The 24,301-nt window shown below is 36.9% G+C and overlaps 5 protein-coding genes and 2 long non-coding RNA genes across 18 annotated transcripts; 4 read left to right on the plus strand and 3 right to left on the minus strand.

Moving 5' to 3' along the window:
- The first annotated feature begins 52 nt into the window (after window positions 1-52).
- On the plus strand, window positions 53-2,965 carry LOC105455232 (corepressor interacting with RBPJ 1). Of its 2 annotated transcripts, none has more exons than XM_011698397.1 (6): window positions 53-163; window positions 702-796; window positions 865-1,115; window positions 1,198-1,327; window positions 1,530-1,661; window positions 1,785-2,965. In XM_011698397.1, the coding sequence occupies exons 2-6, from the start codon at window positions 708-710 to the stop codon at window positions 2,215-2,217; spliced, it is 1,035 nt and encodes a 344-aa protein (XP_011696699.1). In that variant the 5' UTR covers window positions 53-163; window positions 702-707; the 3' UTR covers window positions 2,218-2,965. The 2 variants fall into 2 exon arrangements, with proteins under 2 accessions (XP_011696699.1, XP_011696698.1); XM_011698396.1 differs by lacking the exon at window positions 53-163 and adding an exon at window positions 235-572.
- Window positions 2,966-3,494: 529 nt separating this feature from the next.
- Window positions 3,495-6,528, minus strand: LOC105455231 (ribosomal protein S6 kinase beta-1-like). Its single transcript, XM_011698395.1, has 4 exons — window positions 6,315-6,528; window positions 6,024-6,210; window positions 5,896-5,936; window positions 3,495-5,811 (listed from the first exon to the last, which is right to left on the minus strand). Exons 2-4 carry the CDS (start codon window positions 6,108-6,110, stop codon window positions 4,494-4,496), a joined length of 1,446 nt encoding a protein of 481 aa, XP_011696697.1. The 5' UTR covers window positions 6,111-6,210; window positions 6,315-6,528; the 3' UTR covers window positions 3,495-4,493.
- Window positions 6,529-6,654: 126 nt separating this feature from the next.
- LOC105455236 (tRNA-dihydrouridine(16/17) synthase [NAD(P)(+)]-like) lies at window positions 6,655-13,909 on the plus strand. Of its 8 annotated transcripts, XM_011698415.1 has the most exons (11): window positions 6,785-7,050; window positions 7,626-7,897; window positions 7,980-8,070; window positions 11,316-11,579; window positions 11,978-12,137; window positions 12,224-12,419; window positions 12,558-12,806; window positions 12,896-13,041; window positions 13,110-13,189; window positions 13,286-13,444; window positions 13,703-13,909. In XM_011698415.1, the coding sequence occupies exons 4-11, from the start codon at window positions 11,319-11,321 to the stop codon at window positions 13,874-13,876; spliced, it is 1,425 nt and encodes a 474-aa protein (XP_011696717.1). In that variant the 5' UTR covers window positions 6,785-7,050; window positions 7,626-7,897; window positions 7,980-8,070; window positions 11,316-11,318; the 3' UTR covers window positions 13,877-13,909. The 8 variants fall into 8 exon arrangements, with proteins under 8 accessions (XP_011696712.1, XP_011696715.1, XP_011696713.1 ...); XM_011698417.1 differs by lacking the exons at window positions 7,626-7,897; window positions 7,980-8,070 and having other exon boundaries at window positions 6,785-7,004; XM_011698416.1 differs by lacking the exons at window positions 7,626-7,897; window positions 7,980-8,070 and having other exon boundaries at window positions 6,786-7,050.
- A 21-nt stretch (window positions 13,910-13,930) lies between these two features.
- Window positions 13,931-16,331, minus strand: LOC105455235 (protoheme IX farnesyltransferase, mitochondrial). Of its 3 annotated transcripts, none has more exons than XM_011698409.1 (7): window positions 16,176-16,331; window positions 15,907-16,035; window positions 15,574-15,832; window positions 15,187-15,382; window positions 14,940-15,115; window positions 14,551-14,865; window positions 13,931-14,410 (listed from the first exon to the last, which is right to left on the minus strand). In XM_011698409.1, exons 2-7 carry the CDS (start codon window positions 15,982-15,984, stop codon window positions 14,178-14,180), a joined length of 1,257 nt encoding a protein of 418 aa, XP_011696711.1. In that variant the 5' UTR covers window positions 15,985-16,035; window positions 16,176-16,331; the 3' UTR covers window positions 13,931-14,177. The 3 variants fall into 3 exon arrangements, with proteins under 3 accessions (XP_011696711.1, XP_011696710.1, XP_011696709.1); XM_011698408.1 differs by having other exon boundaries at window positions 14,551-14,868; window positions 16,209-16,330; XM_011698407.1 differs by having other exon boundaries at window positions 14,551-14,868; window positions 16,176-16,330.
- A 1,324-nt stretch (window positions 16,332-17,655) lies between these two features.
- On the plus strand, window positions 17,656-20,925 carry LOC105455240. Of its 2 annotated transcripts, none has more exons than XR_975103.1 (4): window positions 17,656-17,869; window positions 18,801-18,909; window positions 19,243-19,377; window positions 20,840-20,925. It is a non-coding gene; the product is annotated as an uncharacterized LOC105455240 (long non-coding RNA). The 2 variants fall into 2 exon arrangements; XR_975102.1 differs by having other exon boundaries at window positions 17,857-17,934.
- Window positions 18,472-21,840, minus strand: LOC105455239 (G-protein coupled receptor Mth2-like). Its single transcript, XM_011698423.1, has 5 exons — window positions 20,716-21,840; window positions 20,239-20,317; window positions 19,595-19,782; window positions 19,245-19,410; window positions 18,472-18,907 (listed from the first exon to the last, which is right to left on the minus strand). The coding sequence occupies exons 1-5, from the start codon at window positions 21,740-21,742 to the stop codon at window positions 18,571-18,573; spliced, it is 1,797 nt and encodes a 598-aa protein (XP_011696725.1). The 5' UTR covers window positions 21,743-21,840; the 3' UTR covers window positions 18,472-18,570.
- LOC105455238 lies at window positions 21,165-22,273 on the plus strand. The gene is made up of 2 exons (XR_975101.1): window positions 21,165-21,244; window positions 21,839-22,273. It is a non-coding gene; the product is annotated as an uncharacterized LOC105455238 (long non-coding RNA).
- The last annotated feature ends 2,028 nt before the right edge of the window (window positions 22,274-24,301 follow it).

Raw genomic sequence — 24,301 nt, forward strand, 5'->3', positions numbered from 1 at the left:
TGTGTAGCTATTAAATTTTGTCGTCGATCCGAGATGAATATATATTTCAGCATATTCTTAAATTGTTTGCGTTTAAAGCGCCAACATCTAAAATTTTATGTTGATCTCAGAAAAATGAATTTTTCGCGTTTCGAACTTTGCCGTTACTTGGCCAAAAAACGAGGTAACGAATCCGATTGGTTGCAATGGCCATGTTGCAATTACCTTTTAAAATGAAGTGTGATGAGCGCTCGCAACCGCGTAAGAAAAATATATGTATTCGTAACAGCCGCGATGATAGTAGTGGTGAACTGCAGCGATGACCGATGATCGGTTACATCGCGCGGTTAAACAGAGACTACTCTTCAGAGACTACTTTCAGACGATTTCTTCAGAGTTAACCAGTATCAGTGTGCATGATATATATCGTCATATTTTGCATTGTGTCTTGAATATTGCGTATTGTGGCTATTTTTATATAAAATTGCTGTCTGAAATTGCGTGAGAAGAAATTTGTAAAAATGGGAAAGGGATTTAATAATTACATGTGCAAAAAGTTTTTTCATCCGGCGTCACGAGACAATTTGAAGCGAGTACGGATACGATATGTGATCTAACCTCCCTTTCTGATAATGGAATATTTTTAATTCTCTCTATTTTTAACCTTTTTAATTCACGAGAAAATTGCATGTGCTAAATGTATATGTTGTTGTACATTCCAGGTATGGATGGCGGAGCAGCAAGCGGAGGCTTACAAGAAAAAGCAGGAGGAACTGCGAGTGCAGTACGAAAAAGAACAGGATCTTCATAATAACAAGTACGTAATTTAAAAATATTCTCTAACGAGAGCAGTTTTGTTTTCCTAACGTAAAGTTTTTCTTTCAGAGCGCTGCTTAGCAAAGAGAGCAAGGATAAACTTAGTGTCAATTTTATGTATGAACCACCTCCTGGTGCAAAGAAAGAACGGGAGAAGGAAGACAACGAGCCTGAATATAAGTTTGAATGGCAGCGCAAGTATAATGCTCCAAGAGAAAGTTACTGCAAGGGAGATAGCGAAATTCGAGATCAACCCTTTGGCATACAAGTGAGGAATGTACGGTGTATCAAATGTCACAAATGGGGACACATAAATACAGGTTAAGCTCAAAGCTTTATCCAATAAGATGCAAATATAATAATGGAAGATAAATGTTAATGACAGAATATTTCATATTACAGATAAGGAGTGCCCCTTGTACAGTCAAGCAATGAGCGTCGTAATGGCAAATAATAATTCGCAGACACCATCTGCTCCAGATGCTATGACGCTAGTACAGCAGATGCGAGAAGATGGTTTGGCTCTGAAAAAGTAAGTATCTTCTTACTGTAATTATATGTTATTTTCATTTCTATAAACATGTTTACACGCGCGCGCGCGCGCGTATGTATGTATGTATGTGTGTACTTTATGTAATATTTAAATAAATTTTGTTAAATAATGTTAACTAAAAATAAACGGATTATTTGTATAGATAAACTTTAGGCTATTGACTTTTTATATCTGCATACAGATCTGCATTGGATGCACAACAACATTTACGAGTTCCAGAACACGAACATCTTATGGTATCTGAAGATGAGGAGCAGTCAGAGCTGTCGTTTCTAAAATCTCTGTCAAAGAAAGAAAAAAAAAGATTGTTACTGTAAGTTAATACAATTATATAATACTATCATGGTATAATTACATGATATTCTTCTATTATATATGACAATGGATATCTGAGAATTACGATTATAAGCAGGAAAATTTATTTTTATAATTACAGGAAATTACAGTTACTAGAGAAGAAAAATCGTAAAAAAGATAAAAGAAAATTGAAAAAGAAAAAGAGCAACAATAGAAAGTGTAGCAGTACTAGCAGTAATATTAATAGCAGCAGTAGCAGTAGTACTAGTAGTAGTAATAGTAGTAGTAGTAGTAGTAATAGTGATAGTGATAGCAATAGCGATAGTAGCAGCAGCAGCAACATTGACTCGAAAAATTTCCATTCCAAGAAGGACAGAAAGAAAAGGAAAAAAGTCCACTCGAAAGAGAAGCATATTTACAAGCATAAAAGGAAACACAAGTATAAGGAGATAAATGGCAATGCTAAACATGATAAAGATAAGGATCGTTACAATAGGAAAAGAAAAGTTAAATACGAAGATAAAGAGAGAGACAATTCCAGACACAATAAAATACAGAAAAAGCATTATTAATAAGCACTTAAACAATATTCGTAAAATGTGGATATATTTATCATTTATGAATCTAATAATAATAATAATAATAATAAACATTGTTTAAGAATGCATTTTGCAATTTAATTTTATATTGTACCTTTTCAAGACATAAAAATTATCACGGATAGATATGTATATGGAACAATGTGTATCAATGGTATGTGCATATTAATAGAATACTTGAATTACTGTAATTTATTCAATGACAATGAAATATTTCTAATAACAATTTGTAATATAAACATTAATTATATATAAGTTTTATAATAGCATGCACTTTATTACAAATCAATAAAGTTAATATATTATTGGTATTATATTATCGCGCGCGCGATATTGTATGTGTGTGTAATGCAATGTATATATATGTCTTTCGCAAAAATGATACATGGGACCATTGGCAATGTACGTATAATTTGTGTGTTTGTGTGTGTGTGTGTGTGTATATATATGTGTTACACGTACACATTATTAGATTTTTCTTACTTTTCTGTACGGCATGTATTAGATAAGTTTTCTCACTCTATTTTGTTTCTAACACGACTAGTAACAATCCGTTCTTGAATATATATTTTTATATATAATGTACGAATGTATATTGTATATGTAATACTAGCCACGTTAGATGGCTTTGAACACTTGGGCACTTTGAAATCTGTGTGATTATTCCTCTTGTAAATTGATTACACTTTCATGTGATACAATACAATACTTGGAGAAATAATTGGATTGGCAGCTATATGTACATTAATCCATTATTTGATTATATATTTTATAAACGCAACAAGATTACACACGCACGCACATATACGTTTATACTATATGTACATGTGTATATATACATACATATGCACGTATACACATATATATGTATGTAAAGTAGTTAAAAAGAGAATACATTCGTTATATGAAATATTACGCATTTTTTAAATACTAAATAGCAATTGTAATTAATTCTATCAGAAAAATGCTATTCCTTAAAATGCAACGTACAATTGCGCTAAAGAATCATTAGGACGACTTTATTCTTTTATACATGTGTATATATGGGTGTGTATCATATATATGATACACACCCATATATACACATGTATTAAATAATTAAAAATATAATATAATGGAGTAATTTCCGTTTTCCTTTCCAATTTGATAAGGGCAGATATTTTTACATATAAATGTAGTTAAATAAACTATATGTATATTCAACAGAATCTCAATTATGTCTTTAGTATTGTTAACAGAACAAGACAATAGCAAATCTACTCACTTTTATTTATACATTTAATTTCCGATGAATACTATCTTACATACAAGTGCAAATCATCGTCATACATCCAGCGTACTGGAATGTTCTTAAAAGAATCGGCGTTAAAATAGAGTGTCTCTCTTACATATTACATTTGGATATCTATTGCATGGAAAATGAAAAAGAAATTCTCCAAGAGTTTAGAAAATTATATTAATCCGTAGCATATGTTCATTTGAAATGCATAGTGTTTTTATTTGAAATAAACTAATCGCAAACTTTCAAAGCAATAGAAACAAAAAAAAAAGAAATTATTACCGGAAAAATTGTAGGAAAATATAATTTTACAGGAAAACACGATATAGAAAACAAAAGAGATTTGATTGCACAATCATTTTGAAAGGAGAAAAAGAAAAGGAAAACATTTTTTTCTCTGTAGCATTCTCTCAAAAGCATTCGTCACTTTATACGTGTGTACTGTTAGAAACAGTCTAATGCTAGTTAATTACGTTACAATCAGCGATATGATTGCGATATCTGTATTACAATTGTGATATAATCTTTAAATTTGAACTGCATTCTGCTCATAAATGTTTCATTAAGAATGTACTTGCTTTCAATTATCCGCATGTATTTACATAGCGAAAAGACATACACTATTCGCTCCCTCGTATTGCAGACAAAGTTACCCTAGGTTTGGGGCCGACTTTTGAAATCGCCAGAGGTCTAAGAAAAGTTGCATACAGGCGCAGGCAATATCTCGATATCAAGGAGGCCGACCAAACTCGCTGTGTGCTTACTTTTTGTTATATATATGTATATATATATATATATATATATACATATAATATTGAATTTGCTAAATATAACTGTGTTTGTCGCCGCACACGAATGTTGCGAAAAGAAACGAAAAAGCGGCGAACAAACAGCTGTTTATGGGCTATGTTCCTTTCGTTCCCTAGTTTGCATTAAAAAGCTAATAGTTTGCACGCAGTGGGTCGTGGCACTATAAACGGTTTGGTAATTGGCCAAGATCGACCATTTCGGTGTCCTCTACGCTGTTGGGTCCCATCATATGTTGCCTGTGTTGTTGTTGGAGATCTAACGACGGACGCAAATGAACATCCATCGTTCTGGGCGAAGAGAAACCGTGTAGACCCCCCGCCGCCGCCGCCGCCGCCGCGCCAAAACCCGTGTTGTTCAACAGTCCCCTACGCGGGCTTCTAGCATTGACAACTCTTGGCTGCGCGTACATCTCCTCCAGGACGCTCGGCGCCACGTATGTAAAACCCTGAAATATCATGTTCGCAGATTCACTGAGGGTACTCTCGACCGGTGAATCGACCGGCACGGTCGCCGTGAACTGCTCGTCGAATTGCGACGTATCGTCGGCACTCTTCAGGGATGGCTTGAACGGTGGATCCAACTTCCGAGCGATTACGTCCTGCCAATTTATGTGCTTGAAGAAATTGTGGTTTTTAATTTGCTCGGCGTCCTCTGGACCGGAGCCCAATCTCTGAACAACCTGCCTCTTTAAGAGTTTTCGAATTAGATCCCGGGCATCCGGCGTTAGATACTGTGGAAGACTGAGCTTTCCGCGTAAGATCTTTTCGATCGTTTTTTTTCTGTCGTCACCGGTGAACGGCGGCATTCCTGTAAGCATATCGAACATCAAAGCGCCTAAACTCCACCAATCTACAGCTTTACCGTGACCGCTCCTAGTTAGAATCTCCGGAGCCATGTATTCTATCGTACCACAGAACGTATGCGTCACTGTACCCTCTTGTATGTGCTCTTTGCAAAGGCCGAAATCGGTTAACTTGACATGACCCTCGGCATCCAACAAGATATTCTCCGGCTTCAAGTCTCTATATATAATTCCCTGATTGTGAAGATGCTGCAGCGCCAGTATAATTTCCGACAGATAAAAGCAAGCTGTGTCCTCTAAGAAGATACCTTCTCGATCGAGATACGTGAAAAGCTCTCCGCCGCACAGATATTCCAAGATCAGATATAATTTACCACCAGTTTGGAACGCATACATGAGATTTACGATAAATGGATGTTTTACAGCCTCCAGAATGTTCCTCTCGGCCTTGGTATGCGCGGTATCTTTCTGATTTCGTATAATGGACGCTTTGCGTAGTACTTTCATAGCAAAAATGCTACCTTTATCCTTCCCAGTGACTTTTCTAACTTGGAAGACCTTTCCGTAGCCACCCTCTCCTAAAATCTTGCACAATTCGAAATCTTGCGGGCCAGCCTTCTCTTGACCAGGATTCACATTTTGCTCAGATAACTGAACCCTCTCCAAGTTCTCGGATCTAAAAGGATATTTTTTAACGATCAACAGCAGAAAGAGGAAATTACTCTAGAAGGGCTTATTCAAGGGCAACCAAAATGCTTACTCTAATATAGCGCTTACAGTTGCAGCGTGATTGTATTCCTCCTAAAAAACGAAGAGACCAAATTAAAAAAAATGTTACTCTGCCACAAGCTCATATCTTATCACAGATCAGCAATCTCGACTCGCTACTTCTCTAGTCTCGATCACGTCGTCATCCGACTCGTCCTGATTCGCGGCATCCCCGTCGTGCAGCTCAATGTCGAATACTCCCGCCATCCTAGGTAGGTCAAATTCACATCGGAAGATTCCAAATGAATTAAGGAGGACACGCGTTCGCAGTCTGTCAACTGCTGTGTTTGTCACTCCGAAGGCGAAGCTGGACGAAAATTCGAGTGTGACATAAGCGCTCTCGCGCGGGGTACACATTGGGGGCACGTAGAAAATCGTGAGAATCGCAAAGCGCGTTTCGAGAAAGCTTACCTCCAACCAACTGATAATCTGATCTCCGATAAATCTCGAGTGTTTACTTAACTTTTTAAAATTATTTAAAACGCGCAAAGCTGATGAAAGCTCGCCGCCAGATTGTAATACGATATACGAGTCACTACACGCTACATATGTAATCGCAAATACACGCAGCAGAGACAGAGTGACGACTTGTATTACCTATATAATATACGAGAGTGACGAGACGAGACGAGACGAGAATCGAGATATCTCGAGGTTCGAGGTTTCGCGAGTCGAGTCGAGTCCCCGTCCGCGTCCCCATGTTCGCGACGAAATGTTTTGGCTCACACTCGCAAGAATGCGATTCACCACACACACACCACCACTTGCACCCGCAATATCCGCCAATCACAGTCAACTCGGAAACTACAAATCGAATTGATCACTCGACCAATGAAATCGATTACGAAGCCTGTCCAATTTGATAAAATTCCAAGTGTTGTTCAGCATTCTTCAGTTGGTAATCCTCAATCTCCTGCTGCAATCTCCGCGTAGTTTGATATACGGACTTTAACCTTTACTTGACGCAGGCATTTGAATGACGTGATCGGTGCGTGTAGTGTAATACAATGTCAACCGATATTTAAAACCAATCGATTTTAAGTTCAAGACTCGAGGAGGGATGTTAGTAGACCCCCTGTGGAACCACGTGGGTGCGTTCAGGTGCGTTCTATCTGCCACTTGAAAAGATCGAATTACATAAAGTGAGGTTAGTGTTTCGTTTTATTTACGTTGTGTATATACGCATTAAATTTCGTCTAAATTTAATCGCATTCAGCTAGGATTATGCGTATATGTAGAGGCATTTTATTGAAATTTCGTATAAAATATTTGTGATAATTGTAATTTCTGACAATTGCATTTGTTTGACAATAATTATATATAGCTAGCGATAATTGTAGCTAGAGATTAATTGCAGGATTGTCGATCGAGACGATCAATGTCTAATGAACGCAACATAAAATTTCGTATCGTATCAAAATTATACAGAAAATTGGTAAACGTTTCGATTTGATCATCGAGTTATTATATACATAACGTTAATTGTTGCCCGCGAAAATCTTGTGCGAATTTCGCGCGACCGTGACGAAATGTGCGCGTGCTCGCGCATAGTTTCGTCCAGTTTCGTCGCATGCGTGCACGAGAGGCACGAGGTTAAAGAGTAATTCTCAAAGCAAAAGTTACCTGTACCGCGGTCTCCGCGGCAACCGCGATTTATCGATTTGCCTAGGCTAGGCGTCGCGGGCCTAGGACTCTCCCAGTAACCAGTTGTACGGTCTGCAGGCAGCGTTGTGCTCGCGAGTCATGGCCAGTCGTGAACGTGTTGGAGTATTTGTCCCAAGTTTCGCTTCGCCGCGGCTAGTTCCTTGCGATTCGTAAGATGAGCATAATGAGGAACGATCCGTTCGAGACAGTTCGAGATCGTCCGCCACCGAGGTCACGTCGCGCGATATGGAACGCGAGAACTGCGAGAAAAGGAAAAACTTGGATGTGGTCACATCGTTAGATGAACAAGTACATTGTGGAACGCGCGGAAATCTATAGCACCGTTCATGGTATTAATTTTCTAAAGCGAAAAGACTTGAAAAAACTTTACATGTGTTAAAAATGATTGAGGATTATTGTTATTTTGTCAAGGTCGCGAGCGCGGTGAAAGAATAAACTGGGAATTTGTACAAAATACAGAAGGAAGAGAGTGAACTGTCACTTTTCACGTCAAGAAGAATCGGTGAGTGAAGAGGTGGTGATGAAAGACTATTATATTTTTAATATGTTTTTACAAAGTAAAGAAATGAAGCAAAAGGAGGAAAGAGAGAGAGAGAGAGAGAGAGAGAGAGAGAGAGAGAAAGGAAAAGCGGAACAAGAGTCAACATATTAGAAGAATCGACTCAAATTACCGTTTTTAATGAAGGAACATATGACAGTGGATAGGAAGAACTATTTATTCTATACACTAAATTTATAATACTAAATAAGATTTTGGCATATTAATCTTAATTTTTAACGAGTTTTGACTAAAATGATAATCTTTCTTCAAATATATTCGCTGTTAATGAAATAATATTTAATAGGAAAAATTATAATACGCTGAATAATGAATATTGAAAAGAAAAACATAATACCAAGTTATAAAATGGGAGGAGAAGAAGGGAAGACGCGCGGGAGAAAACGGGAGGACGAGCAGCTATATATGACATTAAATATTGAGAAATAATATATAAACATATATTCGAAAAAAAAAGACAGCAATAAAAAGCAAGAGCGAGATCGGGAATGCTAAACGGAAAGCGTGCGACGATCGTCGTCCGATGGTGCTCTTCGCGGGACACGCAGCACGTGCCACTGGAGCACAGAAGATTCCGGCGCGTTCATGGCCTGCAGCTGCCGCTGCATCCTCAGCAGATTGTCGGTTGGGTGCTGTTAATCGTCGTGTTCGTCGGTACTTTCATCGTGTTGCTGACGACGCCGCTGTTATTACCCGATCTACGCTTCATCCTCTCGCTACTGTTCGCCGCCTTGTTCCTGCTGCACGTTTTGACCCATTTGACGGTGTTGCTGCTGGACCCGGCCGATCCGGAGGTCCGCGCTCGACCAGCTCGCGCGGTCGTACCGGAGTTCGACCGAGCAAAGCATCGACACGTCATCGAGAATGGCCGATGCCACCTTTGTAATATAACGACGCGTGAACGACGCACCAAACATTGCTCCATTTGCAACAAGTGCGTGCCGCGTTTCGACCACCACTGCAAGTGGTTGAACAATTGCATCGGTGGCCGTAATTATCCGGCGTTTCTGGTGTGCCTGACGTCGACGCTCGTCGTCGCACTCGCGGTCACCGCGCTCGCCCTGGGCGAGCTGGTGCTCGTTAACGCACCCTTGCTCGTCAACCGCGACGAACCGTGGAACAATGCCAACGACACGAGCATGAGCAACGCCACGGCGACGCCGCCGCCGTTGTTGCCGGTGCCCGGCACCGGCTCGCTCGTCCTCGTCACCGTCATCGGCGTCCTCTCGGCCATTGCCGCGGTGCTGCTTATACATCTCTGCTTCTTTCACGGCTACATCGCCTGCCTTGGTCTCACCACGTACGAATACGTGCGCAATAAACGAGAGAGAAACATCGGGGGTGCTGCTACCAACTCTAGAACGACATCTACCGCTGGCCATCTGTGTGGCATGCCTTATTGTGCCGCTGCAGCTGATGGGGAGGACATCGATCCGAGGATGGTGCGACCTGGTGCGCGAGGCGATTGCCTCTATTCTCGCTTCTGCGAGAACGGTCCTTTACTTAAAAATAATACCAAGACAACGAGAATGACGATGGCAACAACGGACGTGTACGTTTGTTCGATGCACGAGGAAACGCGGTCGCCCGACGTCGCTCGCGATGAGGCAACAGCGATTAATGGAAATGCCTGCTCCAAGACGTTGCCCTCGATGAAAAATAGTCGGAATTTTCGTCTTTGTTTCTCGTACGATTCGCGCACCACCGAAACCTCCATTCAAGTCTCCTCCTCGCAAACGACAGACGCGATGGAATTGAGAAACCTGCACGGTGAATCACCGGATGCCAAATCGTCCTCCACGCCTTCGCCGGTGTCTTGTTGTTTCTCCATCATGAACCATCCCGACCATGGCAGTAGGCACGACGGAAACGGGCGAAAGCGTCGCGTCGGCGAGCATCGCGCCGAACCCACGAAACGCTCCTGCGGAACGATGAGAAGAATACAGACTTTTCTGCAGACTCGCCTCAGGAAAGGTTCGAGACAACGGTTGACAACCTCGTCGTCGTCGGCGATCGCTCGTCATTACGGCAACAAGATAATCCCGCAGGCAGGCAGTCCTCCGGACATTGCACTTGCCTTAACCGAGGATCAGGATCGGACTGTCGAAGCAGTGACTGGAGAGCTGACAACGCCACCGGATTGTCCACGTCCGCCAGCGAGGCTACCCGCCCTAGATTTTTCGCGCACTATTCGCAAAATTAGAAAAGTATCCTCGAATACCGCTGACATTTCCGTCCTAGGACAGATGCCGCCCTCCGTGATACCTAAACGAAGTCAAGCTCATCTTCGCGCACGGCGAAGCGCGAGTTTCTCTAAGAAGAGGCCGCGCTTCAAGGTCGGCTCGCACGTCGTAACGCAGACCGCTCAACTGTCGCCCATACCGGAGTCGGAGTTTTCGAAACCGGCTACACCGAGATCGCCGTCGCGACCGGGCTCTATCTTTGCCTTCCCACCATTACACGAGTAACGTTATCAGCATTGCTGCACTGACAATGTTACTTTTTAGGAATATAAAGCCCAAAATCGAAGATTGGGAAGAGTCCTCTCGGATACAATCTCGATATTTAAATAATGTTTAACACTTTACTTTTACCGATGAAACTTGTAACTATGTACAATATTTTAATTTCAAACAAACTTTGACACAACACAATATATGTGTTTGAAATAAAATTAGATTTCTCCTTGTCAACAGACCGATATATACGATATATATATCGTTTGAATAAAACAAATTTTTTTTAAGTTGGATATGAACACATCGATCCAAAATTTGCTCAAGCTTTTTCTAATTTTATATGATGAAGGCATCCGAGAGGACATTTTGTAATTGACAATGTGTACCAATTATATTGACACAAATGTGCTTATCTTGCACTAACAAGAAATAGATTGCTTGCAAAAAATATCGACTAGTACAGTTAGCGTAAAGATAAAAGTTTAACTTTTATGGAAATTGACCACTTTAATGATCGGGCAACGAGCATGCTACCAAGTTGTACGATATAGTAATGGTTCCAAGTTATACGACACCAGTTTGTACATACATATGGCTGAAAATGACATTATTGCAATTTCTTGGCAGATTTCTTTATATTCTGAGGACAAAAAAAACTAAATATTTAACTTAGCTTAACGAGCATAGTCGCAAATTGTAGCATCGCTCATACGGTCTTCATACGTACAGATAATGTCCGAGACGGAGTCACCTGACAAAGAGGATGCCACCTCGACGAAGAGGACTAATCTTTGGGAAGATTTGGGTTCACCGCGTTACATAGTCGCACCGATGGTGGACGCGAGCGAATTGGCATGGAGATTGCTCAGCAGGCGCCACGGCGCTCAACTTTGTTACACGCCAATGTTGCACTCCTCCGTGTTCTGTCGGGATCCCAAATACAGGCGAGAGGCTCTCGCTAGTACCAGCGAAGATCGTCCACTGATTGTACAGGTCTGCTTACCACAATCATCGGACACACAATGTTATAGATTAGTTGTTAAGATTAGTCCTCAACATACAGAGTTTTCCGGGACTATAAAGGAACATTTGACAAACGAATAAAATTTTTTATAAATGTAAAGAATATATTTAATTTAGAGATCGTCAAAATCTCAAGCATATTATTCTGCACTTTATTTTATTCTGCATTTGAAATACTTTACTTTTGAAAAAATTGAAAGATTATTTAAAATATCTATTAAATCTTCGCAAATTGAACACATTGAAATTCAATCTCATACCGTCGTTTCAACGATATTTTAAATAATCTTTCATTTTTGTAGAATAAAACGAAAGAGAAAAGAACACCTAACATTAACTTTTGTATAATAGTAATTTGTAACTTCCAGTTTTGTGGCAATGATCCGGATATATTATTGGAAGCTGCACGTTGGGCTGAACCATACTGCGATGCAGTCGACATCAATATCGGTTGTCCTCAGGCAATTGCAAAGCGAGGACATTACGGAGCTTTTTTGCAAGATGACTGGAATTTGTTAAAGAAAATTGGTATGTATGCATCTTATTTATATTTGAAAAGCTTTAAACTTTAATGACAATATAATGTAATAAATCTCTCTTGTATATATGTACAGTGTCGACATTAAAGAATGGATTACGCATACCTATCACTTGTAAATTACGGGTATTCTCAGAAATCAGTCGTACCGTAGAATATGCTTGTATGCTAGAGGATGCAGGTGCTAGCTTACTCACTGTCCACGGACGTACGAGAGAGCAAAAAGGTCCATTGACTGGATTAGCATCTTGGAAGCACATTAAAGCCGTAAGGTGATTATTTGTATCTGTTTTACACTTCACTTTCATTCATTCGTTATACAAATTCATTATAAATCGGAGATTACAGTTAAACTCTGTATTTTGCGCCTCTTCTTTTTATATATAAATTGATTGAACCGTTTAAATCAGGGATGCCGTGAACATTCCTGTAATCGCAAATGGCAACATACAATGTATGCAAGATTTACAGCGGTGCCTAGAGGAAATTCAAGTGCAGGGTGTGATGTCAGCAGAAGGGAATCTTTATAATCCATATATATTTGAATCGTATTATCCTGCTTGTTGGGAACCTGCTCTGGAGTATCTGGAACTTGTAGAGCAATATCCAGTACCAGCTTCGTATATCCGCGGTCACTTGTTTAAACTCTTCCATCACGTGTATGTATTGATTTTTCGATTATGTCGAATTATAAATAGCAAAGCATAAACGTTCCCAAACGTACGGCATGCTTTTAAATAGAGAGTAGACTTTGTTTAGCAGAAAATCAAAAAGAAAGAGAAAGCCTGGCAACCAACTCTACTATGGAAGCCTTCAAAAGTGTCACGAATGCCTTGCGGGATCGTTATCTACCGTATCATGAAGGACGTTTGAGATGGCAGACGGAAAAGACGGGTAATAATTTGATGAATATGATTTGCATTCGTTACGTCCACATTAAATATATCTTTGGATATTTTTAGATTATAATTTAGAGTTACCACCGTGGTTGTGTCAACCTTACGTACGAGAGCCACCGCAAGAGTATACACAAAAATTACAGGTCAGATATGATTAATTGCGTATATACTGGTTTTTTCCCCCTTATGTTACGATTGAAGAAGAAATGCTCTTTGAAAATAACGATAAAAATTCTCAGGAAAGTGCACCTCGGAAACATAAATACAGAGATGAGGAAGGAAACGAAATATCGCGAAAACGTTCAAAAAAGCTTAAGCGGATAGCGCGTAGACCGAACAGAGCAAATTCTATTCCTAAAAGAAGTTCAGATCGATGTCATACTTGTCCGAATCCTCTGGTTAGTTGAAATACTTTCAAAATATTAAGTATTTTTCTTATCATCTTGCTCTTTATAAATCTTTTTAAGGCAATGCTAGAATCGTCTGTTTTAAGATTATTGCGTTTTCGTTTTTGGGAATAGAGACGATTCCTGCAGACGACTCTTTTCCAAAAGGAATTTCCAAAAATAACAATGTATTTATAGATGCGCGCGCGCAAAATACTTAACTAATGAAATACTTTGGAGAGATATCTAATAAGTTATTTTAAATTGTAGGGTTTTAAATGTGAATATAAATTATGTCGACAATGCTGTAGGAACAAGTGTTACATAGAAAATTTAGACTGTGCTGGTCACAGAAATCTAACTAAAACTAGAAGACAGATGGCGATAGAATTCGAGGCAAAGCGTAAGGAAGTTGAAAATATGAATCGTGACACTGTGTATTAAGATATTTTAAATAAAACTAGATATATAAATGTATATATTTTAACATTTTGTTTCTGGTCTCTGGAATTTTATTACCTACTTCTGTGAAAATATTTAAACTAACATTATTTTCGTTTATTTATTAAATTAAATAATGCCAGACAATACAAGAGTCTAGTATTGATTACATCTACAGTTTACACAATATCGTAATTTGAACTTGTTAATAAAGTAATGAAAAATTTCTAAGACTTGAAATTTATATAACGATATTGTATTAATTTGTACTATTACCGACATGTTCAACGGAATAAAACCACCTCTACACAGAAGAAGTTGCTGCAGTGATGGGTCCTGTGGTGAAAATAGTCAGTAAACCATTCTTCTTTGTTGATTCATTATGAGGAGATTCGACTTTATCTTCCTGTTTGTCCGTGTTAGTCCAATACTTTTTACTTGAGAATATCAGCATCATCAATAGAGGTAGATGAAGTAACGAAAATCGAAATAATTTCCTAGAATTAGCACTATCCGAGTGCTTATTAAATTTCCATGCTAAAATTGGAAATATATATATATATATATATATAGTCAATATACAAAAAGTCTCGAGCGTAGATACATAATGCAGAATATCTCCAAAGAGATTGAGAGGTCAAATTTATATATATATATATAACATGTATATTTTTTACCTAGATATAAGAAAGATGCATTGAGCGGCGTCGAAGCCAGTGCAAACCACCAATGAGTAACATTCAATACAGGAGCTAAATAACACAGAGCCATTAAAACTGCTGTGTATCTGATTGTTGTTTTACGACATAAATCTGGATTTGTCACAGCCATCATTCGATAACCAGCTCGTGAATAGTCCGGTCTTAAGTTCCACGAAAGAGCATTAAAGTGCGGAAATTGCCACGCATATAAAATACCAGGCAAGATCCAAGCACCTGGCGTCAGTATAGTGCCAGAGCAACCTGCCCAGCCCATAAGAGGAGGGATAGCTCCTACTGCAAAAGGAAATAATAAGTTATGATACACATAATGTTATGATAAACATAAAAAAATATATACCACTCACCAATAGAGCCAATCCACGTGTTGGCAATACTAATGCGTTTCATGGGAGTATATATGAGCGTGTATAAAACAAGATTGCTAGTACCTAGCACTGCCGTGATACCATTTACTTCATGGTAGAGTATGGATAATCCAATAATACCAGATACTGCTGCAAATGCTATTGCATGTACAGGCCTGATGATACATATGTATACGTTCAATTGTCATACTTAATATCGAAATAAAAAGGTTTAAAAAAAACTTACGTCAAATGACCACGCACTAATACTCGATTTTTTGTTCGCGACATCTGTGAATCGAAAGGAACTTCAAAAAATTGATTAATTGTATTTGCAGTGGCAGAGACTAAGCCTGTGCCTAAAGAACACATTGTAAATGTATAAAAGTCAAATGGTGCAGGAGCTAATGCATATCCAGCCATAGTTGTCGCTACAACGAGAGCTATAATGAAAAGAATTACAATTCGATTATATAATAAATTAAATATTCAAATTACTTGTGAGTCAATTTGCAATGTATCAAATGTCATAATTAAAAAATCTTTTCTCTAATATAATCAACTAACGCTTTTTTTAAATCAATGCAAGTCTAACATATGTATATAAGATTGATATGGACTGATAGATACATACATGTCAATTTAATCTTTGATAATTTGAGATAATGCTTGTGAAGCTTGGTATAATCGACTATTATAGGTGTCCATTCTGACTTCTCTTTTTTACATGGATCTTTTTCTATTTTACACACCACACTTTTCTCAACAGGAAAGGAAGCTATTAAAGTAGTCGCACCAACTCTTTTTTGTTTGTCATCATCTTTCACAGTTTGTGCTGGTTGTACGATGCTCCCTGCAATCTTCGTTGACTTTTGCCTTGGGAAGCCAGAACACTAGAATTAAAATTTATTTTCTTTTTCTCCTTGAGAAAATACAGAATATGACAAATTTTCTGGATACTACAAACCATGATGACAGAAAATTTTGGTATAAAATTGCATGACATATGCCGACAGCTTCTTAATGGATGAATAATAAATAACATGATTAACTTTAATCTTAATTTTAATCAACTGCTTATTTCCACCGACCTAACCTAAAATAAAGTATATACATAAGTGCAGGAAAATATCCTAACCTAGACATAATTAGTTAGTCATAACCTACAAATATCAGCGGGAAGCCGGGAAAACGGGTTTGTTTTCCCAGATTTTCAGGTAACAATTTTGTACTTACATTTCTATGTGCTAACATGATTGCTGTACTCACATGTTTATTATTATGTAATCGTAACTCGAAATAATCGAGTATTTAATATTACCGAAGAGAAGCGTGAGAACGGCCACGCCGACCTTTTGCGTGGGACCGGCGATCTCCCCCGTACACGAGCGCTCCGCGTCCACGTTTTCAAAAAAGGAACTATGCACCACGTCTATCCAAGTGCCGACAGGAGAGAATAGGCGCAATGTGATCTGATAGGGGCTCGACGAAGCTCCGAAAAGCAACACGCTGGATTATTACCAATATATTTGCAATCCTTGTATTCTTTAATGCTAGTCTCATACTACCTTGAAAAGAATTAAACGATAAAATTATAATTTAAAATATTGTTGCATGGATGATAACGAAAAGGAGGAACATCCAAATCCTCCGCCGACGGGAGACAGTCGCCGACGGGAGAGGCGTACGTGATTTCTCGAAAAATGCGTTTATATACGGTAGCAATTTCACGTGTCCTTTAATGCGAAGCATATATGCTTTCTCGAGAAGACCTTATATTAATAAAACATTCTAGAACATTATTGTTACATAATAATTAACAAACGATTTTCAGTGTTTATTATGTTTTATCGTAAGAAATAAGTTGCCGCGCCTTATACGTAAATTACTTATTTGTTATAATAAATTTGGAGTAATTTTAATGTTACATTATTATAATTAAATAATAGTTTAAATTTAATTATACGCATCTGTGGAGATGCACAAAGGATCATAAATATTGTTAAAAGTACATATAGAGATGAGGAGTTAACCGGCAAAAGCCGGTTTTCGCAGCGTCAGAAACTTCGTTTAAATTGAATAAAGTATCAGGAGCGCACATTAACAAGTAGGTGGCAGAGATATTCGGGGCGGAGACCGCCAGCGCGCCATGGAGGGGGACCCTACTACCCCCACCCACGTATATATGCTGCTTTTGCGCCAAGAGGCGGGGCCTACGCGTCGTATAAAAGTGGAGGATTCCGTGCCACCTCTTTGCTCAACATGTTTTTCGCGTATCGGCGAAAGTTTTTCAGTCTTTATATCGAGGCGCGCTGGCTAGGATTAGTAGGATTCCGTGTCACCTCTTCGCTCAACGTGTTCTCCGCGTATCGGCGGGAGTTTTCGAGCTTCTGACGAGGCCCGCTGTCCAGGATTCCGTGCCTTTTCGCTCAGCAGTTTTTTACCTTACCAACAAGTCTCTGTCGATACGCGCGCTGGTTAGGATTCCGTGCCACCTCTTTACTCAACATGTTTTTCGCGTATCGGCGGGAGTTTTCGAGCCTCTGACAAGGCGCGCTGGCTAGGCACATGGACGTGGTTCGTGTCCGTGCTAATCGTGCATTATATATATGCCACATTCTTCATCTACAATTTATGGATGTAGTACAGACATGAATTGGAATGTCATTTCATCAGTAACATCGCAAAATAAACGTGATCTATTTATTCACAATTTGTGCACGTAGCACAATTATTATAGTACGGATCACGTTCTCGTGCTATGATTTGGTCGACAATGTTATAAGATAGACGTGATACGTAGTTTCTTTTTTGAAAACGTGGACGTGGGGCGCTAGTGTCCGGGGGAGATCGCCGGTCCCATCCAAAAAGCCGGCGTGGCCGCTCTCACGCTTCTCTCTGATATTACTGAAGAGAAACAAACAACACACGTAATCTAATCATCTACAACTTTGATCTTGGGGTGCGTTCGGATTTCCACTCAAGTATCATCCAGGTATCATTTTATCCTTGTTTAACATTCGGTGTGATAAAGAGAAAATGATATTTGAGGAGCACTCGCGGATGGAAATCCGAACGCACTCTTTGTACATACATACATATGTGAATTGTGAATCATGTCACAGTTAAATTCGTAGCAATTTCCACCACATTGATACTTTATACACTCTCAAGATTACTACATACGAAAAATAGATACATACCGCTTTCGATTTTCGATAAATAACTAATTGTTAATTAAAATTTTACGCAAACTGAATAATTCTAGTATAATTATATATAATTGTAAATATTTATATGAAATTACGACGCTATTTTTAATTATATGTATATAACGCGAATCACATAATAATTAAGTATAAATTTCATTTTGTAAAACATTCTACTAATTGTAAGGTACTATAATATATATATATATAATAATCGAATCATCATTTTTGTTCTATCGCGAGAGAACGAGACATATAATAATGATATAATTAAGATATATCGATCTTTGACTGGAGAATTAAATTCGATTAAATTACAGTAGTGCTGATAAACTGCTAATTCTTATCTATTATAATAGAATTTTCTCTTTACATTATGCATAGCTAGGACACTGTAGAACTAATCAAACTTTACGAAATGATTAGATGTTGGAATTAGAAGATCTAATCTCTTGCATGGGTACTGTTCCTGGTTCCGATGTGGAAATGGAAGTGACATTCGAGGCTGTGCTATCATTGTTCATTGGAATTTTACAAAATGGGCCGCAATTCTGCCCGCCGAATCGTTTTAACAGCAGTTGTTTGATCTTTTTTCTACACACAAATATGATGAAAATAATGAGACCTTGCAAGGCATTTATTATGTTGGCAGGATACCAGACGATCGCTGGCACGAGATCTATATCGATCCACCACGCTATTAGTTCCAAAACCCAACTTATTCCCATCACTATGAACAGTTTCAGGTACATATTCAACCTGTGAGTAAAATATATTTTTGTATTATTTGTAATTACAATCATTACAAGATCGTTACTCTAGAAGATATATTAAATCAATTATATTATATGTATATTATATAAATTATTATATCAAATATATAATTGGATATAGAAACATTACTGTCATGTGTATACATATATACTTATACATATATGACAATTAATTATATATTATCCTAATAATAAATATTTCTGAAATAATTACTTAATATTTTTGTCTAAGAATGGAATATATATCGGTAAACTATACATATTTTGCAGTTTTCTGTGAATGCAACTTCACTGAATTATATTAATTATTTTTTTGTACAGACCTCTGCTTATTTTCATCGTGGCGTTTGCTCTCCGAGTCTCTCAACTGCTGAGCTGTATGTATATTCTGATATAAAATCGTTAATGTTGTGGCGATGAAGAAACAAATGTTACTGATAATAGTAGCAGTCATAGGTATGTAAAAATATATCGTTTTTGCTTTATCCTCTGAAATGGAAAACGAATTCTTTGCACGAATTCTAACACACTAATACATGTGCAGTAGATAATGTTTTTAATTTAAAATTAATTATTTTAATTGAAAAAAGTTGAAATTGAAATTCAATCAAGACTTTAATAAATATCGCCGTTAGTATTATATAATAGAGATTCTATTGTCAATGTCACTTACCACCGAACCAAAATTTTTTCTTGCACATTTCCGGTCGAATCCAGTCTGTTGGTATTGCGTTATCATCAACAGCATCGATGACGGCACAGATAATGTTGAGAATTAAAGTGACTCCCCACGCATAGATCGAATACATTATAAATTTCTTTTTCTCTTGCTTTACATTTGTTCGACACGATCGGAGTCCTCTGTGAAATACGATTTCAATATTAAATTACTCATCAATATGTATTATATTGAAAGCAAAAAATACCTTATTTTTGTAATTAATCGTGCTTTATTTATATAAAATAATAATCATAAAAACTTATGTGTGTGTATGTGCGCGCGTGCACGCGCGCGCGCGCGCGCGCACACACACACACACACACACACATCAAATACAAATTTTAGATAATGGATGTGCAATGGTTCTTTATACGTGTTATTTCTACTAAAATTCTATTTCAAGAAAACAAGAGAAGAGTTTCTTTTTATAAAAAATTTTCTATCTGACCAATTTTACTATTTGATGAATATTTTGTTCCAAGCCATTTAAGAAAGGTGAATAAAGTCATTTCAAATGCGAAAATCATCTTTTGCACTTTAGTGGAAATGAATACTGTGGTTTTTGCATATAACATAATGTGAAATATGTCGCTTACCTGAATGTCCACCAAATATCGAAACATGTTATATTTAGCCAAAAGAAACTCGACAAAAAGAAGAAGTTGAAAATATATGCTGAAAAGATCAAATATAGATAACACGTTAATCGTCAAGACATATTAGAATATCAATTAAGTTTATAGCTATTGCTATAACTGTCCGTGAGATTTTCTTAATATTTCTATATATAAATTTACAATAAAAAAAATATTGAAATAAAAAATTTTGAAACTATAAAATTATTACATTTATAGAAATGTGAGATAACTCACTTATATACAGAATAATTTATATACTTTTTATTTATATATGTATATGCGAGGGGGTAATCATTCAGAAACTAGATGTATCCTAATCGGACTTCATAATAGAGACCCCCCCTCCCTCCTCTTGTATAAGTACACAATTCAAGATTTTATCTATAAAACTTAAAATATTATCTCTATTTTATTTTGTTTTATTGTTTGCTATACCCAGTGGAATGCAATATGCCGTTGTAGCTAATTCAGAAATTTGTTGGCCGCAATACATAATCGCGTATGTGATGAATAATGAGCCGACGTGTGCACGCAATGTATAACCATGCATGTTTTGCAGTTCTGGCAATATGGAATATACCACGAACGTCAGCAGCAAGAACGGCAAAGACACTAGGAGACACGCAGATATATATACTGGAAGTTTAGTCTGATTAGTGCAAACGATCACATCATAAATGTTCCGCCTCAAGATGGCAAGGCAATAGGACGTCGGTGAAATAAATCTGCCAGGACCTTGGTACAAGGAGCCATTGATGAGAAACAAGTATCCGTCGGCATTAAGCAAACGGCGGCCAAATCCTTGTTGAACGCATGGATCGCGGATGGTCAGATATGTTAGTTGGTTTTCATCCTCGGAATCGTTTCCATATTTGTACATGTCTGGAAAAGAATAATTACCCTGTCCAGTGACGCACTTGCCCTGTATCGTCAAGTTATTACCGAAAGGACAACAGAGCTGAAGGCAGGTAACATTGCCACACACTTTATATGGAACAATGATAGCCGTACTATTATTATAGTCATCTGTATTGGAATTGCTCTCGTCTTCGGTCTCAGTGAAATTCTCATTAATTCTTTGTAACGTGGAATCATTGTTTTTTGTAAAGTTCATGTAGGACTCCATAGACATCTGATTATTCTCTTTGTGATTTTTTATAATACGTCCGCGAGACTTGTCCCGCTGTACCGAATCGTCATTCTTGCGATCGTTGTTTGTAAAATTAATGCAGGACTCATATTGCATTTCGTCGTCATTTTGGATAGATTTTTCACGTGAATTGCACCGTATTGATTCCATCTCGCCATTTCGATTTTTCGTAGAACTTAAGAAAAGATCATTATACTGTATCGTAGAGTTGTCGCCTTGCCCATCGTCATTCGTAGAATTTCTCTGACACTCCGAGAACGAAGCAATGAGCAGAAGCACGAAACACCAAAGTGCGATATTTGATGGACACATCGTTAAACTATTGAACGTCGAATTCACAAAACCAATTTATAGCTTTTCTTTATGCCTTGTAATCAAATGTCTAGTGTGTATGTTTGTATTTTTTAGAATGATATTTTAAATTTATTCTGCATGTAAACCATTGGGATAAAATGAAGACGAGATAGATGACAAGTGCTAAGAACAATAAGTTTTTTTGATTCTGATGCGTGAGAATAATACGTGACAACTCTGCAGTTTGAAATGCTCTTTGTTTTCGAGATAATGACATTCGTTAATATAAACAGGTCCATTTCGTAGATCATGGACAACTGCATTGCCTGTGCTATATCTTTCACGCTGCAGTTTCTGGTAAAGACAATGTCAAATGTAAATAACATGTAGTCTTCCGGAATTTTTATTATCGAAATCGATCGTGTAACTATATAGAGAGGTATAGAGTTTGATATAACATAAGCAGTTGATATTAGGCCACAATTACGTAGAAAATTTACAAGTGAGTTGATGATTGATTAAAAATAGATAAAATAGAATTAAAAATAATTGAATTGTTATTTGTTAATCTTACTTCTTTCACGTTTTATGTAACGTTATGTAATGTAACGTTATGTAATGTCACGAATATGATCATTATAATTAATGTATAATCTATATTAAACTCAGTTCCGGGACGGATATTTTCTTGAAAAACCTTAGCTAATCGTCTCTGATGTCATTTTAGATTTATGACTATTACTCCAGGATTTTATTATCAGTATAATAAGAGTTACTGTACAGTACAGTAATTGCAGTATATAATTACTTGATTATCCGGTTTTAATCTCAACCGTAGTCAGTAGTGAATAAGCAAATTTATAAGAAAAACATTCTTTTATTTAAATTAGTGTTGTATTTATTTATATATATATTTATATGTATATTTAAACAAAGTCGTAGTTACGTAGTTATAATAGTACAAAAAAAGACAATTGTTCTAACAGATAAAAGCAAAATAATTAAACAATTTAAATGATACGTCTACGCGCTACTTGATGAGAAAAATAAATATTATATTAAATTACACGTGTATGAATATATGATAAATAATCCCGGACTAGTGAATGAACTTTTTATTTAAGGCGATGCTGGAATTTAAGGTCGGAATTACCGATATTACAGATATTCATATAAATATCGGAGATGTTCATATAAATTCATGTAAATTCGGTAATTCCGACCTTTCAGCATCGCCTTAATAAAAAAATTTTGGCATTAGTATCACCAACTTAGTAATGCAATAATTGATAATTGTGAATTTATAGGGGACATAAGCGAGAAAACATTTATATTTACCATACACTTTTTTCGATAAATTGTTAAAATCAGAATCACATATAACATTGTTTGTAACGATTATGATTGATTTTAAGCTAAAATGATAAATAGGATAATATAATGGTAGAGGTATATATAAATATACTATATTCAATTTCACTTTCGCGATTCACTTCCCGGCGATACGATACGAATGTACTCAGGCAAGCAACAAAACAAGACTATTACTATGATGAGCCGTTGATGGCGTAAAAAAAACAATTTACCATACTGGGAAATTACGCATATATATATATAGTGATATGTAGTGATGATAAAGAAAGAAGCTACCGCTTTTAATGATAGTTCAGACTATATATATCTACTTTTTATACTACTCGTTTTACTTAATATATTATTTTTTTTAACGAAATATGATTCTTTTTACATAATTTGTCCTCTTTGATTTTTGCATATAAAAATATTAAAACAAATTAAATTACTGAAAGATTAATTTAAGCCCCGTACATGTGCTTATTATACATATATCATCTCATTCACGAACGTATCGGATATATGGGAGTATGTATATAACGTGAGATAATACGTTATTCAATGTATGTACGTTTTGTACAGATATATATATGTATATATAGGTATATGGAGACGCTAAAAGATATTAGGATACCGTAAAAAATATACGGACATATCCATTATTATAATTCTCAGTTTTCTTTATAGTATTAAAATCATTGATTTTGAGTAATTTGTCACGTATTATAAAAGTAACACGCCATGTCAAATCTTTTAAGATTAATCGGAGAAATATATTTCGGATTTTCTTGCAAATAATTTTTTAGTTAAGAGTAAATTAGCTTTAAATTAAAAACAAGCCCTATTTATATACCTTTTAACTCTAATTATATATGACTTTAATAATCCTTCAAACATCATATCAGGAATTAAGCTAGAAATTATATACTATATATATATTAGATATGTATGTACATACATTATATAACATGAAAAGAGTCGACGCGGTATATTATTAAAAAGACAACCAGCCAAAGGCAAATTTTCGTGATAGTCAAATGGGCCCGGTGGACCCGGAGGTAATTGAAGAACGATACATTACCGACCATTTTGACCGAGGATAACAAGGGTTTTAGTGACCTGCAATTAATCACTATTTTATTATCGACTGCAGTGAAAAGTTTACATGATAAAATTTAATTTGTTATCCTCGCGCGGTACAGCCAAAATGGTTGGTAATGTCAT

Source organism: Wasmannia auropunctata, unplaced genomic scaffold, assembly GCF_000956235.1.
Source record: "Wasmannia auropunctata unplaced genomic scaffold, wasmannia.A_1.0 LD335903.1, whole genome shotgun sequence".
Taxonomy (NCBI): Eukaryota; Metazoa; Arthropoda; class Insecta; order Hymenoptera; family Formicidae; genus Wasmannia; species Wasmannia auropunctata.

What these genes read in the sequence shown, in the direction of transcription:
- LOC105455232 (XM_011698396.1), top strand. Translation starts at nt 501, where the DNA reads ATGGGAAAGGGATTTAATAATTACATGTGCAAAAAGTTTTTTCATCCG. An exon ending in CACGAGACAATTTGAAGCGA is followed by an intron (nt 573 to 701) that starts GTACGGATACGA and finishes TGTACATTCCAG; the next exon opens with GTATGGATGGCGGAGCAGCA. An exon ending in CAGGATCTTCATAATAACAA is followed by an intron (nt 797 to 864) that starts GTACGTAATTTA and finishes TTTTTCTTTCAG; the next exon opens with AGCGCTGCTTAGCAAAGAGA.
- LOC105455231 (XM_011698395.1), bottom strand. Translation starts at nt 6,110, where the DNA reads ATGGCGGGAGTATTCGACATTGAGCTGCACGACGGGGATGCCGCGAAT. An exon ending in ACGTGATCGAGACTAGAGAA is followed by an intron (nt 5,937 to 6,023) that starts GTAGCGAGTCGA and finishes TTCGTTTTTTAG; the next exon opens with GAGGAATACAATCACGCTGC. An exon ending in ACTGTAAGCGCTATATTAGA is followed by an intron (nt 5,812 to 5,895) that starts GTAAGCATTTTG and finishes ATATCCTTTTAG; the next exon opens with ATCCGAGAACTTGGAGAGGG.
- LOC105455236 (XM_011698411.1), top strand. Translation starts at nt 8,616, where the DNA reads ATGCTAAACGGAAAGCGTGCGACGATCGTCGTCCGATGGTGCTCTTCG.
- LOC105455235 (XM_011698408.1), bottom strand. Translation starts at nt 15,984, where the DNA reads ATGTTATTTATTATTCATCCATTAAGAAGCTGTCGGCATATGTCATGC. An exon ending in CAAAATTTTCTGTCATCATG is followed by an intron (nt 15,833 to 15,906) that starts GTTTGTAGTATC and finishes TTTTAATTCTAG; the next exon opens with TGTTCTGGCTTCCCAAGGCA. An exon ending in TGCATCTTTCTTATATCTAG is followed by an intron (nt 14,411 to 14,550) that starts GTAAAAAATATA and finishes TTCCAATTTTAG; the next exon opens with CATGGAAATTTAATAAGCAC.
- LOC105455239 (XM_011698423.1), bottom strand. Translation starts at nt 21,742, where the DNA reads ATGTGTCCATCAAATATCGCACTTTGGTGTTTCGTGCTTCTGCTCATT. An exon ending in GGCATATTGCATTCCACTGG is followed by an intron (nt 20,318 to 20,715) that starts GTATAGCAAACA and finishes TGATCTTTTCAG; the next exon opens with CATATATTTTCAACTTCTTC. An exon ending in CACGATGAAAATAAGCAGAG is followed by an intron (nt 18,908 to 19,244) that starts GTCTGTACAAAA and finishes TTTTACTCACAG; the next exon opens with GTTGAATATGTACCTGAAAC.